The sequence below is a fragment of the Acipenser ruthenus genome, chromosome 30 (assembly GCF_902713425.1).
Source record: "Acipenser ruthenus chromosome 30, fAciRut3.2 maternal haplotype, whole genome shotgun sequence".
NCBI lineage: Eukaryota > Metazoa > Chordata > Actinopteri > Acipenseriformes > Acipenseridae > Acipenser > Acipenser ruthenus.
Window position 1 is genome coordinate 9,372,399 of NC_081218.1, and position 14,894 is coordinate 9,387,292.

The 14,894-nt window shown below is 39.8% G+C and overlaps 1 protein-coding gene across 2 annotated transcripts in view; it reads left to right on the forward strand.

Moving 5' to 3' along the window:
* LOC117964436 (copine-8-like) overlaps nt 1–5,399 on the forward strand; it is a 148,727-nt gene extending 143,328 nt beyond the window's left edge. For both annotated transcript variants that reach the window (XM_059004783.1, XM_059004784.1), the window contains one exon: nt 2,320–5,399. In XM_059004783.1, the coding sequence (XP_058860766.1) occupies nt 2,320–2,508 (189 nt within the window). In that variant the 3' untranslated portion in view covers nt 2,509–5,399. The remainder of the gene's footprint in view (nt 1–2,319) is intronic.
* The last annotated feature ends 9,495 nt before the right edge of the window (nt 5,400–14,894 follow it).

Below are 14,894 nucleotides of genomic sequence, written 5' to 3' on the forward strand. Positions count from 1 at the left end.
ACAGGGGTTAAGAGTAAGTGGCGGGGTTGAGAAGAATATAGCGTTTCGCATCCCCACGTGCTGCTACAACACTTGAAATGTTTTTGCTTACGATTGTAAGTCGCCCTGGATAAGGGCGTCTGCTAAGAAATAAATAATAATAATAATAATAAATAATAAATAACGTACCTGTCATTTTTCTTTTTCATTGTTAACATCCTGACTTTTTACACTAAAGTTTGTTTCAAAACTTATTTCAAAATGTCACTGATAGTGTAAGGATTAGTACCCACCTTGTCAAACACAGCAATTACGATCCAGGATGTGATACGGAAAAGCCAGAGCACTTGTTGTTTTTTTTTTTTTTTCTTCCTGCAGTGATTTAGAGAACAGGTCTCAACCCCAGTGCACTAGAGTGAACATTTTGAGAAGAGCTTTGAATCAGACTTTAAAGTTATAAGTATAAAAAGTGGTCAATGATGTCAACAACAAAAAAGAAAAATGACAGGTACATTACTTAAACAGTTGTAGCCACACATGGGGATGTATAACACTATATTTATGGGAACTCCTCAACTTACTCTTTAACATCCCTGATAGAAGTTTCCCAGAGTAAAAGTACAACAAAGTGTAATAAAGAATAGTGAAAACATGGCAAAGCACAGAGAGATATGATTAAGCATATACAGCTCTGAACAAAATTAAGAGACCAATGCAAAATTATAAGTTTCTCTGGTTACTATTTATAGGTATGTGTTTGTGTAAAATGAACATTTTTGTTTTATTCTATAAACTACTGACAACATTTCTCCCAAATTCCAAATACAAATATTGTCATTTAGAGCATTTATATGCAGAAAATGACAACTGGTCAAAATAACAAAAAAGATGCAGTGTTGTCAGACCTCGAATAATGCAAAGAAAATAAGTTCATATTCATTTTTAAACAACACAATACTAATGTTTTAACTTAGGAAGAGTTCAGAAATCAATATTTGGTGGAATAACCCTGATTTTCAAGCACAGCTTTCATGCGTCTTGGCATGCTCTCCACCAGTCTTTCACATTGATGTTGGGTGACATTATGCCACTCCTGGCGCACAAATTCAAGCAGCTCGGCTTTGTTTGATGGCTTGTGACCATCCATCTTCCTCTTGATCACATTCCAGAGGTTTTCAATGGGGTTCAGGTCTGGAGATTGGGCTGGCCATGACAGGGTCTTGATCTGGTGGTCCTCCATCCACACCTTGATTGACCTGGCTGTGTGGCATGGAGCATTGTCCTGCTGGAAAAACCAATCCTCAGAGTTGGAGAACATTGTCAGAGCAGAAGGAAGTAAGTTTTCTTCCAGGATAACCTTGTACTTGGCTTGATTCATGCGTCCTGCACAAAGACAAATCTGCCCGATTCCAGCCTTGCTGAAGCACCCCCAGATGAGTCAAATTTTCAGCTTTGCCCAACACCTGGTCGTCTAATGGTTAGACGGAGACCTGGAGAGGCCTACAAGCCACAGTGTCTCACACCCACTGTGAAATGTGGTGGAGGATCGGTGATGATCTGGGGGTGCTTCAGCAAGGCTGGAATCGGGCAGCTTTGGCACGAATCAAGCCAAGTACAAGGTTGTCCTGGAAGAAAACTTGCTTCCTTCTGCTCTGACAATGTTCCCCAACTCTGAGGATTGGTTTTTCCAGCAGGACAATGCTTGAATTTGTGCGCCAGGAGTGGCATAAAGTCACCCAACATCAATGTGAAAGACTGGTGGAGAGCATGCCAAGACGCATGAAAGCTGTGCTTGAAAATCAGGGTTATTCCACCAAATATTGATTTCTGAACTCTTCCTAAGAAGAGTATTGTGTTGTTTAAAAATGAATATGAACTTATTTTCTTTGCATTATTCGAGGTCTGACAACACTGCATCTTTTTTGTTATTTTTACCAGTTGTCATTTTCTGCAAATAAATGCTCTAAATGACAATATTTTTATTTGGAATTTGGGAGAAATGTTGTCAGTAGTTTATAGAATAAAACAAAAATGTTCATTTTACCCAAACACATACCTATAAATAGTAAAACCAGTGAAACTGATCATTTTGCAGTGGTATCTTAATTTTTTCCAGAGCTGTATATAAAAAAGAATAATTGCAGACCATGGTAAGCTATGGTAAATGCATAATATAACTTTGGGAAAATCATGGACTGCAAAATTATGGAGCAAAGGGAGCGAACAGTTAACTACTAGTTTTGAATATCCTTAAAAAAATCTCTGCTGTCTTTAAGATCCCTTTAAAAATAAGTAAAGCCTTTGAATATTATGTCTGAGCAATTCCTGTTTGTCCTGCAGTTCGTCCCGTTTCGAGATTACATGGACCGCACAGGGAACCACGTGCTCAGCATGGCCCGGCTGGCCAAGGACGTCCTGGCAGAGATCCCAGAGCAGTTCATCTCCTACATGAAGACGCGGGGCATCAAACCCAACCCGTCCCCGCCCCCCTACACGCCCCCCAGCCACACCCTCCACACACAGATCTGACAGCAGAGCCGGTGGAGGGCCCCGGGACACGTAGAGGGGTCTTGAATGTCTTGTGTATCAGCCGCTCGTGTTCTGTCCATAGATAGCAGGGTGAGAAGCAGAAGAGTCGGTATTTTGTACTGTTACTGTCACGCAACAAACTGAGATACACTGAGATACACTGACAAAGGCACGTTGTAAGACAAAGGACCGGGAGAGAGAGAGAGAGAGAAGAGAAAGAAAGGAATGGCTTTTTTTGTCACACAGAAGAGTGTGGTTCTGATTGTGTAGATTCCTCTTCCCGTGTGTGATTGTCTACCTGTTCTGAAGACCTTGTAGTGTGATGAGCGCTGAGCAGTGCGTAGGAGAAAGCTGTACGTTTGTATGTAGATACCTTTCTAAACGGTGTCCTTTGGGTTATGAAGTTTACACACAATGATTTATAGAGTTTTAACTATTTATAATGGAAAATATCAGTGTCCTTGAGGGGACCATTTCCTTTTATGAAGTTTATTTGAAGTCGAAGCATCTACTAGCGGCTTTCCTAATAACAGTGACGAACAAAGCATGACATGGAGCAACTAAGTAGCTCTTCAGCATAATATTAAAATTAGTTTTTTTTAGTCTTAATGCTAATTGCCTTTTTCTTCTCCCTTGGCTATAATGAATCCTGCTGGGAATGAGAATGCGTGCTCCTCGAGAGGTCTTCACGTTTCACACTGGCCTGCTGTGATCTGTTTTGTTTTACCTGCTCAAAGCCGCTCGAGGTTGAACAGAGGACTCTTGTGACAGCACACCAAAATAAATCATCGAATTACTTCTTAACAATCATCTTCATGGTGCACTGCACCTCCCTCTTTAGAAGACACACCGTATGAAAGGGTCTAAACCTATAGTGTCTACACAACCCCTAGTATTTATCTACTGCTTCTCTTATTAGGAGTGACGATTGCAATCGTTAATAACATTTTACACCAGTATGACACTCTCAGTTACTTATGTATGCAAAACATCATGGTAAAACTAACAAATATGTGCAGGAAGCCGGAACTCTGAATCCCAAAACCTACCGAATCTGTTTCTCTCATTTGGCACCAAACACAAAATATGAAAGTCTGGTCCTGTAATCTCTAGTTCAGCCCTGTTTGGTAATAAAAGAGGATCTTGCATGGCTATAAAAGCATCAGCAGGAACCATTTGGCCTGACCTTGTTCTGCTAGATATCAACAGCGCAGAGTATGCAATTCTCTGGCTCCTTTTTTTTCTCTCTTGGTAACGGTTGCTCAGTTGCTTGCAAAATGTTCCTCGTTGTATAAAAATGTCCACGTCAGGTAGAAGAAAACATCAATGCAGCAGTTTACCCATCTTTAAAGATCTCTGAGCTATTGTGTTTGAATGTCTCACTCCTCTGAATGAAGCGCGACCCGGCTTTCTGAAAAATGTCCTCCCAGCAACTTAGGCCCATGTTTTGATTGGTAAATGAGCCCCTTGTGGGCATATCTTGGAACTGCTCACCCACATCCCCCCCTATCATCCCCCTGATTGGACGGTCAGCAGGAGGCGGTGTCCAGTTATCTCATTTTGTAATGTACGTGTTTATTAATAAATCATTCATCATATCTGTTCAACGCTCTTTAAAATCAGCGCTGAATTCCCTTCAGCGACTGTCTAGATTTTCAGAACAGTATATAACGGATAATGATGTAATACATATTGAATTATTACCATTGTTTTTTATGGGGCATTCACATTTGCTGTTCAGTAAAAGCAAAATAGGAAGGAAGGGGGGCAGCTTAAGCCTTTTTTAAATTAAACAATTTAAAGAAATGAAAGCCCAAACACTTGAATTGCTTTAGTGATTACACCATTTTATAATACAAAAATTACATTACAAACAACTTTTTAAAATCGTTATTCATTATCATTAAACTGCACTTGTACCCACAGATGTTTTGAATACATATTTAAAAAGGATATTTATATGTGAAGTTAAATATATAGCAAACAATTTGGAGACTGTCTGCCCCAATATTACAATGAGGGCTCATTTTTACAGGAATAAAAATAAAGAAAAAACATTTTGACTTTGATACAGCATCGTTTTCAAAGTGATCTATTCAGCATTTTAATAACTTCCTAAACTGACTGAAATATAAACGCCTACAAGTAGCTATTTATCTACTTTATAAACTAGAATTGTGTCGTTTCTCTGCCTGTGTTTAGAAAGAGAACACTGTTGAGCGATTAATCATGAATTAAAATGGCACGCTTACAATAACAATGTGGACGAAGAGATACAAATCATGTTAAATGCTGAATATTAAACATATGCTTCAAAATCCAAATGCATTTTCTAATATTTAATATGTGTTGACTTGGCACCTTTCTTTATCAGTAGGCAGATAACTACCTTTAAGTTATAGAACAATATGCATTAACAACACAATGTTTGGAAAGTAGTCAGTTTCCTGATCACATCATTTCATGCTAATGCTGAGAGCATGTATTTAATATTATAAAGAGTGTGTAACCGTGTAGTAGTTAAAAACATCACACTAACATCTGGCAAGGGATTTACAATGTCATTCTGATCTGCAGTGACTGCTTTTCTGCTTTTCTTCTTTCAGTATTTTACTGTGCACTTGGTCCCATTATCTGAATAGTATTCACAACAGTACTGATGGACTGCCAGGCATTGATTTAGAGAGAACCAGGCCAAGTCTCAAACTGTGGAAGGACCAAGTGATGGGCAACGAAACTAAATAAAGGTGCTGCAGCTGAGACCTATAGAGGTCAACGCATGGGCTGCCTAATGAGGCAGGGTTCAGTATCTAGAGAACATGGGAACAGCACAATGTAACATTTCCTAATTGATTTCTTTTGCACATAGCGACAGCTCCAAAGCAAAGCAGCTACTGGACTTTATAACTTAGAAAAGCTATTAAAGGAAACGTTAATATGTCAACAAGCTAGCTTCCAAATTGTTGTACACAGTTTACATTACAAAGATTTTACGGTAACATTTTACATTTTGTCTCAAATTACTGTGTATTTGCATTGTAGTTACTTAGTAAATACATATGTACTCACACATAATTACAATGTTATTATGCATAGTTACAAGGTACTTAATGTGTAAATCTTTTTGCATGATATATGTAAGTACACAGTCATTTCAGAAAAGGGTTAAGGGGGTTAGGGTTAGGTTTGGAGTTAGGGTTATATTGTGCAAAAAGGTTTTCACATTAAGTACATTGTAACTATGCATAATAACATTGTAATTATGTGTAAGTGCACATGTATTTACTAAGTAACTACTATGCAAATACACAGTAATTAGAAACACTGAATGGAAAGTGTTACCGGTTTTATATATATATATATATATATATATATATATATATATATATATATATATATATATATATATATATTCAGTAATCAAAACATATATATACACACACACACACAACCTTCTGACAAGAGTTCCAATACTTGGAAGATACTGTATATATGTGAAGATTGATGAAAGTGTGATATGAATTGTACCTCGTATAGAGTACATTGATGTTATTGTTGACCAGTAAAGAAAACAAGCATGCTCTTACTCTATGACCTATTGAGCAGGATGACCCACATGGAGAACCTGTAACCCAAGCAAAAGCAGTTCAGGGTTATTACAGATTCAGTATTTCCACAAACCCCAGAGAGGATTATAGGACTGAATAATTGTTAAGTGGACTTTCTGTAATCCAGGGGGACACACAATATGAGCTTTGTAACCGAAGAGCATTATAAACAGGGGAGAGGGTGGGGGCGCCACGGGACACATAACAACCTGACAAAAACAAAATAAAACAACTCCCTCTCTATAATGCACATATAGTGAAGCAGAAATGTAACTTTCAGTGAATTACCCATGCATAAAGCACCATGTAATCAATGCAATATTTAATACAAAAAATAAAAAAGGTAACATTCCCACTCGTGGATCATTTTAATTTGCAGTTTTTAAACTATAAGTAGCCTGGCTAAATGGCGGTTGGGAGTTCAGTTCGAAGCGACAGACAAGCAAAAGTGCGAGAAGGAGAGCGGGTCGGGAGAGGGGAAGAGGGAATGAAGTGTCTCGTCTCCCGGAGAAAGCTGCACGTAATACGCCTGATATTTATTTAGTTATAAAACGAATGCTGAATAAGATGTCTGTGTTATAAAGTGCCAGCGTAGCTTTTCTTCAGTTCAGATACTGTATCAAAAGGGAGAGACAGAAACGGAAGTTAGACTGAGAAGTTGTTCACAGTTTGAACAACACCAGTACTGTATTTACTGTAGAAATATTGCATGAATCACTAGTATAGGTAATTGGGGGACATGCTGTAGAAGAGTTATATCCGAGGCGCTTTATAACCGAGAGCCTTATAGCGAGGGAGCACTGTATGTATGTATGTATGTATGTATGTGTGTATATATATATATATATATATATATATATATATATATATATATATATATATATATATATATGTATATAGATATAGATAGATAGATATAGATAGATAGATAGATATTCTTCAATCCCATTTCTTCACAAAAAAGGTAATAGTAATAATTTTTAAAAAGTTTTATTTAGCATTATTATTTACTGTAATACATGTGTCTTTAAAATATTGATCAGTATATGCATTTTTATTTGTATATTTTATTGCTAACATGTAACAAGTATGAACTGTGAATGGTGTTTTATTTTTGTGCCCGTGCTTGGTCATTTCATCCTTGATTACAACCTCTCTTCTGCAAAGTTTGGTGTCACGATGTCAGCCACAAGTGGTAAGAAAGAGAACCATTTAGTGCCAACTTCTGTAAGCTAATGATACCTGCCTGGATAATGTGCATGGCAGTGCCAAACGGGCAGCAGCTTTGTGATTGTTATTATTATTACTGCTTCTTCTTCTTCTTCTTCTTCTTCTTCTTCTTCTTCTTCTTCTTCTTCTTCTTCTTCTTCTTCTTCTTCTTCTTCTTCTGTTGTGCCCAATGATTTTGTTTATAAAGTTATGGATTTGTTTCTACTGCAGATCATTATAATGGAATTATGTATAGCCAACCAGCATGTAGCAGTGATTGGGGTTTTTCCTCTCGGTTTTGATGTCTCTCCTGTGCTCTCTCTTTTGCATGGTGAATTTTTCAAGCCAAACATTATTGTACAATATTGTTGTCATATGTTGGATGTGAACCGGTTTGTATTGGATTGCCTTAAAATAAAAAATAAAATTACTACTTTTACAAAAGTTACACAGCTCAGGTTTCCTTTTTTTTGGACTCGGTGGGATCCAAAATAAATAAATAAATGATCATATCAGTACTGAGGGAGTCGTGCCATAGAAATAACTCAATTCTTTACAGTACTGCTAGAAAAATGCATTTGATGGGGATGTGAAGGCATCTGCTTTTTATAATGTGTGGGCAGGTATTCCTATCATTTAACATAAATAGCACACAAAAAAATGAGCTTTTGAACACATTGAGAGGTGTTAATATCCACTGTTATTTTATAAAGTGCAGCACGAGCCTCTTCTAGCATTGCTATTTACTCTGGATACTCCAGTACGGTTTGCCCTGCTGTAGTGTCAGCCACTACGCCTTGACACGTTGTTGGTAGCTGCTGAGGAACTTCCCCTTCTGCCGGTCTCTTTGCAGAGCGCTCTTCAGCTGGGTTGCTAAGCAATGCTACCCTGAAAGTGTTTCACAATGGCCCTCTCCCAGCCTGTCAGACACCAGGGACAAAGGAAGGTTCTAAGTGTGTACCATTAAGATGAGCTGAGTTAGAATCAAAACTAACAAAGTGCATAAGCGTGTTTGTTTGTGGGTTCGGTCGAGAGTGGAACTGAAGTGATCAATGCATTTCCAAAGCTGGCCAGGCAAAGTTGTAACAGCTAAAATGCTGGGATCGTTCAAAAAACAATTCCTGTATGTACTTGTCCTGGGGCTAATGGCATACTTGCAAGAGAAGAGTCTGATGTGTGGAGTGGCCTTTTCTCGTTTCCAACAATCCTTATCTTATGATGAGGTTTTTCCTTTTTTAAAGCTTGGCTCTCTTTGATTCTTGGTGTTTCATGTGTTAAGCAGAGTGTGTGCAAGTCTCTTCCAGCAAATTAAATTGCCTCGAAACAGTTTACAACTGACCTTCAAAGAGGCTGCCAAAAAAGAGCGAGGGAACAAAGTCAGCAATCATCTCAAACACTCCAGCTGCTGAAAGCTATTTTAAAGGCTATGTTATTTTTTGTGGCAGGTAATTCCTGGTTTTAGGCTAGACACAAACACATTTTTAATGTATCTCAAGGGGGTACCTGATAAATAAATGTATGTTGCATAAAAATAATAATAAAAAACTGCCTCTTTCTCAACAGGCAGCATCCTCCACAGGAATTTATTACAATCAGTAATATAGTTACAGGTCTCCTGGATGTGTTCCTCTAGTGGGATATTTGTTTACTCTTCAACTGTTCCACTAGTTATGTATGTACTTGTGCATCTGTGATTCCTGGGGGTAGCTGAAGCCTGTAGACCCATCAGCTTGGTTCTTAAATTAGAGCAAATAAATATAATTACAGTTGCACCTGGGCAAGGAAAGTGGCTGCAGTTGTTCCACCTTCCTCTTAAACCAATTGCCATTGATTTTCTCATGTGGTGCATTTCTGAGAATAAAGGAGACCAGGATCAGGATAAACTGTATAAAACAATACGATCTTTATTCCATCATCCAGCACACAGAACTCAACGGAAACCTTTCAGAACTCCTGGCGTGCACACGCACCTTCGCATTTATACCCCTAGTTTGCATGCCGCCAAACCACACCTCCCTCCAGAACTACCGTCCTGTCTCCCTCTTACCCTTCCTCTTTAAAACCCTCAAGCGGGCAGTACACCGCCAGCTCTCTGCTTTCCTGTCTAACCACTCTCTGCTTGACCCTCTCCAATCTGGTTTCCGCCCTGCTCACTCCACTGAAACTGCCCTCCTGTCTGTCACTAACTCACTAAACTCTGCCTGTGCTGCCTCTCTCTCCTCTCTCCTCTGTCCTGTCCTGCTTTTGACACTGTCGATCACTCTATTCTCCTATCCTCTCTCGCTGACCTGGGAATCTCTGGCACTGCTCTTGCCTGGTTCTCCTCCTATCTCTCCGACCACACCTACCCATAACCTGGCGCGGTTCAACCTCCACACCTCACCCTCTCTCAACAGGAGTTCCCCAAGGATCAGTCTTGGGTCCTCTCCTATTCTCTCTCTACACCCGCTCTTCCTCTCTTTCCCCCCCTCTGACCCCACCATCCCCTCCCGGATCTCTACCTGTCTGTCTGCTGTCTCCTCCTGGATGCACTCGCATCACCTCAACTCAACCTCTCTAAATCGGACCTCCTTTTCTTCCCCTCCTCATCTTCCCCCTCGTCTGATCTCTATATCCATTCCTCTGGAATCTACCATGCTCTCTATCCTCCTCAGCCAAGAACCTCTGAGTAACACTGGACCCCTGCCTCTCCTACTCCCAGCACATCTCCACTCTAGCACGCACCTGCTGATTCTTCCTGAGCAACATACGAAGACTCCGACCCTTCCTCACCAACTACTCCACGCAACTCCTCGTCCAGGCCCTGGTACTCTCCCGCCTAGACTACTGCAACTCCCTCCTGGCCGACCTCCCTGCGTCCGCCACCTGTCCGCTCCAGCTCATCCAGAACTCCGCTGCTTGTCTGGTGTTCTCTCTGCCTCGCTTCTCCCATGCTACTCCAGTGCTCCGATCTCCGCTTGCATCCAGTTCAAGAGTCTTATACTCGCCTACCGATGTCTTGACCAGACTGCACCCAGCTACCTCCAGACCCTCATCTCTTCCTACACCCCCACCCCACCTCTCCACTCCGCCTGCACTAGAAGACCTCCTCCTCTACACTCCCCTGCCCCCAGAGCCCACTCTTTCTCTACCCTCGCCCCGCAGTGGTGGAACGACCTTACTATGGATGTCAGAACTGGCCAGTCACTGGCCACCTTCCGGCACCTCCTTAAGACACGCCTATTCAGACAATACCTATAAAACTCAACTGTTCCCTTCTGGACAATATAGCACTCTGCCTTTAATGCACTTTAACTTGTAATTATCTGCTCCCTATTTTACTCTGTTTAATCCTGCACTTAACTCAATCTATATTATTTTGTATTTCACTTGCACTCATATCTAACCCTGATGTAGCTATCACCACTTATCTGCTCTTGAACTGCCCCGATAACAAATTGTACTGTGTTTTGTATTTGCTCTTATTAGGACTAAAGTCATTGTATTTTGTATCATGCTCTTAATTGCACTGTAATTCTTGATATGTATTTTTTGTATACAACTGTAAGTCGCCCTGGGTAAAGGCGTCTGCTAAGAAATAAATAATAATAATAATAATAATAATAATAATAATAATAATAATAATAATAATAATAATAATTGATCAATGTGTCTTTTTACAAGTTTACCTGCTACCAAAACCATGTACGTTACTGGGCCTAGTACCTTCTTAATAATCCCTTTTTGCCATTTGTTTCCTCTCTCCCTGTTATCTTTCACCAATACTCGTTGCTCAGGAAGCAGAGACCTGAGAGTGGATTGAGTGTTTGAAATTTGCAACTGCATTTGTTTTAGTTGTTTAAGCTGCTGAGATGTATCCGGTCTCAGCAATGAAGAACGTGTGTGGAGCTGTCTCTTTAAAAACAGCTCTGGCGGAGTTTTCATTGTTGTTGACTGTGGCGTCGCTCTGTAAACAAACAGAACATGTGCAGCTCGGTGCAACACAACAGTCTCCCGCTTCTTAGACATGTTAGTATTACAATTTAACCGATTCTCAGATTAAAGGAGCACTTGACTACTGTGTATGTGTTAGCTGTGGTTTCTTTAGCAAATACACATTTTGTTGTTTTTTTAACGGATCCACCCCAGTACTCCTGAGTTTTCTTTTATGAATAAACAGTTTCAGTTGAATTGAAAAATTGGCAAGGTACAAAGTTCTGGGTCACATTTCAATGGGTGAATGGTGGGATGTCAACGTGATTTTGTTAGAGCTGGTGACTGATTTACTAATACTTTCAAAGCAGACTAAAACTGATCACTTTGCTACCAGTCCTGCAAAATATTTTTAGTATTTACGATTAATTAAAACTATAATCGGGGAAGGAAAACCATGCATTATAACTTCTTACAAGTTGGACTTATAAAATAAACACATCAAGACTGACACCCCATGATTTAATGATCTGAATGCAACAGGCTCGCTCAATCTCGTTTATATATAAATGCAGTCTATGCGGGAGTGTCTTCATTTATGTGATCCTGTATAGTTCTGAGGGAAAAAAAAAACAACACCGAGTTTCAAAGGTAGTTGTCTGTCCTCATAGCAGTGAAGTGGTTAATATTATGAGTCATGAACCAGTGCCTCAGAGGTGTAGTGTGGAGGTATTTTCATTTGCTTGCCCTTTACAGATGAAATATACTAAATTACCTTCTGCTTAGAATACATGCTAAGGTACAAATCACATTTAGCTGTCCTGAAAAATGATGCTAATCACAGCATCAACTTCTTTCCTTTTTTTGATAAATACATCTTGGTAAACATGTGTGGGGGTTTTAAATTGCTAGTTTATCTACTGTTGACATTATTATATAAAAAAGCTCTTTCAATCAGTCACTGAAATCACAGCAGTCAACGAGGAGTATCTTGGGACATGTCGCTCTGGTGTTTCTTAAAACCAGAAGCTACAGTCAGGGGAGTGCAGGTTCACATCCTGGCTGTGCACAGTCACAGAGTCACTGGGGAGTCTGGAGGAAGCATCGCATTGGCCTTGGCGCTCCCATGGGTTAGGGAGCAAAACCAGCAGGGACTCATTGTGCTACAGCAAACCCTACCAGCCAGGAGCCTGGTGAGCTCAGGCAGGCACCTGCAGGGCTGGCCTTTGTCCTCCAGAGGCCGGCAGCTCGCTGACATCCATTCCTGAGTGTAAAAGAGGAAACTGGCTTGGTCGTGGGATTGGAGGACGCCCACTGAACCTGGGAAATGGATCCCAGTCTACAGGAGAGTCAATGAATGTGAATTTAAGAAGCAGTGGGACAGGCCAGCTACTGTAGGTCTTCTGTTCAGGAAAGTGGAGACGCTACTGGAGGGTTTGCTAGAAACCTAAAGACCTGATCAGTACTTATGAATTTAAAATTGATCAAACAGTGGGCTTAAAAAAAAAAATTAAAAACAGTTTATAATATAATTTAATAAAATCTGCATTTCGTCGGACACACTTCTAAATACAATAACATGAGTTACATGACGTTGCACTTGCTGTAGCTACTCATCACTACATGCACGCTGTACACAATGTTGTGATTCTGAGGATGGAGCTCCGCACATTAACAGCAAAGTCATGCTTAACAAAGTTACGTTCCCCTTAAATACACATGTTAAATAATGTAACAAACATGTGCTCACAGTGTAGCTGCTGTGTAGATGGCATCCTACTATTTTGAAGTGTATCTCTGTATTTACCCTGCTGCATCATGCTTGTGTGAGCTTTAACTGCTGTATAATTTGCTATGTGTTATCCACAGTATATTATCTGGGTATTAACATACACCCTTCTCTGTGTAGCTGTTATTCTGAATGTGGCAGTATGAACTCTAATCGTTAATGTAAAAGTGCAGTTGCTGCAGTGTCATTTCTTCCATGGTGATTTTCTATTGCTGACCTTTCTGGTATCCACAAAGCACTCTTCAGACAGGAATGAACAAGCGAAATGGTGGAGCTCATCTAGGATGTTTACCAGTGCCACTCTCCACAAGGAACCTCTTTAATAGACACCAAAATGACAACCCCTCAAGACAGCGACACATGAAGGCAATTCTATAGGAATGTGGCAGCTCAGTGTGAGGAGTTAATGCTGCAAAATGCTACTTATCACCAAGGAACTGCTTGGGCTTCGGTTAGATTTGCAAAAAGAGTCAATGATATACAAGCACATGGTTTGCGAATGCGCTAGAGTGAGAAGGCGGTATTTCATGTGATCTTTGGGGATAGAAGTTTATTTTTAATATTATTTCTGTAAGGTCATTTTGTCTTTCGTTGCTGTTGGATACAGTGTGTAAAAGGACCAGGAACATGCATATGCAAAACGTTAAAAACTAAAAGGGGTATTTTTATCCCCGGCGACGTTGCTGTGTTGTTTGTTTGTTTATTGGTCTTTGGGCCTGCATGCTTTGTTAGTTCAACCCAGCATCAGTTAATACTAATTTTATATCACATTAACGCTAAAAACACACATAATCCATACATGCGGCAATAAAGAATTGAATGTATTCAGTCTTGAACAAAGAAGACTATGCGGTGATCTGATTCAAGCATTCAAAATCCTAAAAGGTATCGACAGTGTCGACCCAGGGGACTTTTTCGACCTGAAAAAAGAAACAAGGACCAGGGGTCACAAATGGAGATTAGGTGAAGGGGCATTCAGAACAGAAAATAGGAGGCACTTTTTTACACAGAGAATTGTGAGGGTCTGGAACCAACTCCCCAGTAATGTTGTTGAAGCTGACACCCTGGGATCCTTCAAGAAGCTGCTTGATGAGATTCTGGGATCAATAAGCTACTAACAACCAAACGAGCAAGATGGGCCGAATGGCCTCAACTCGTTTGTAACCTTTCTTATGTTCTTATGTGCATACAGTGTGGGGGAGTCTGACAATATTACAAATACGTTAGGCAAAATCCAATGATCTTGATCACATTCGGTATTCCATTCATGTCCGTGGCGATATCTTTTGAAAGCAAGCCCCATATTGCACTTTTTAACTATTACAGAATACTTAACACAACTGCTACTGCATGATTTGTTTATTATTAATAGCGTTATAATTAAACTATACCAAATCACGTTTTTATTTACAACGAAGTGAAAACATGTTTTTGATGACTTTATAAGCATTTCGGCGACACGGTATAGGTTACCTTCATTGTAAATAAAAACGTGATTTGGTATAATTTAATGATAACACTATTAACAATAAATGAATCATGATTATAGCAGCAGTTTTTAAGTATTCTGTAAATATTTTGTCTAATCGTTAAAAAGTACAATGTGGGGCTGTCACGTTTGTTTTCAAAAAAATATCGGCACGGACATTATATACAAACCAATGGAATACTGTGTGTATGTGTGTGTGTGTGTGTGTGTTTACTAGAGAGAAAAAAATACATGCATGTCTCCAGTCATATGTGGTTTCACGATCACGTTGCCTTAAGTTCTAGACAAAATTGTAGATATTTATTACTGCCTGTGGCAATGCGCCCCGCCCCTGTGTGCATTTGTGCATTTGTGTGTTGCGTGCGTGTGTTAATGTTGG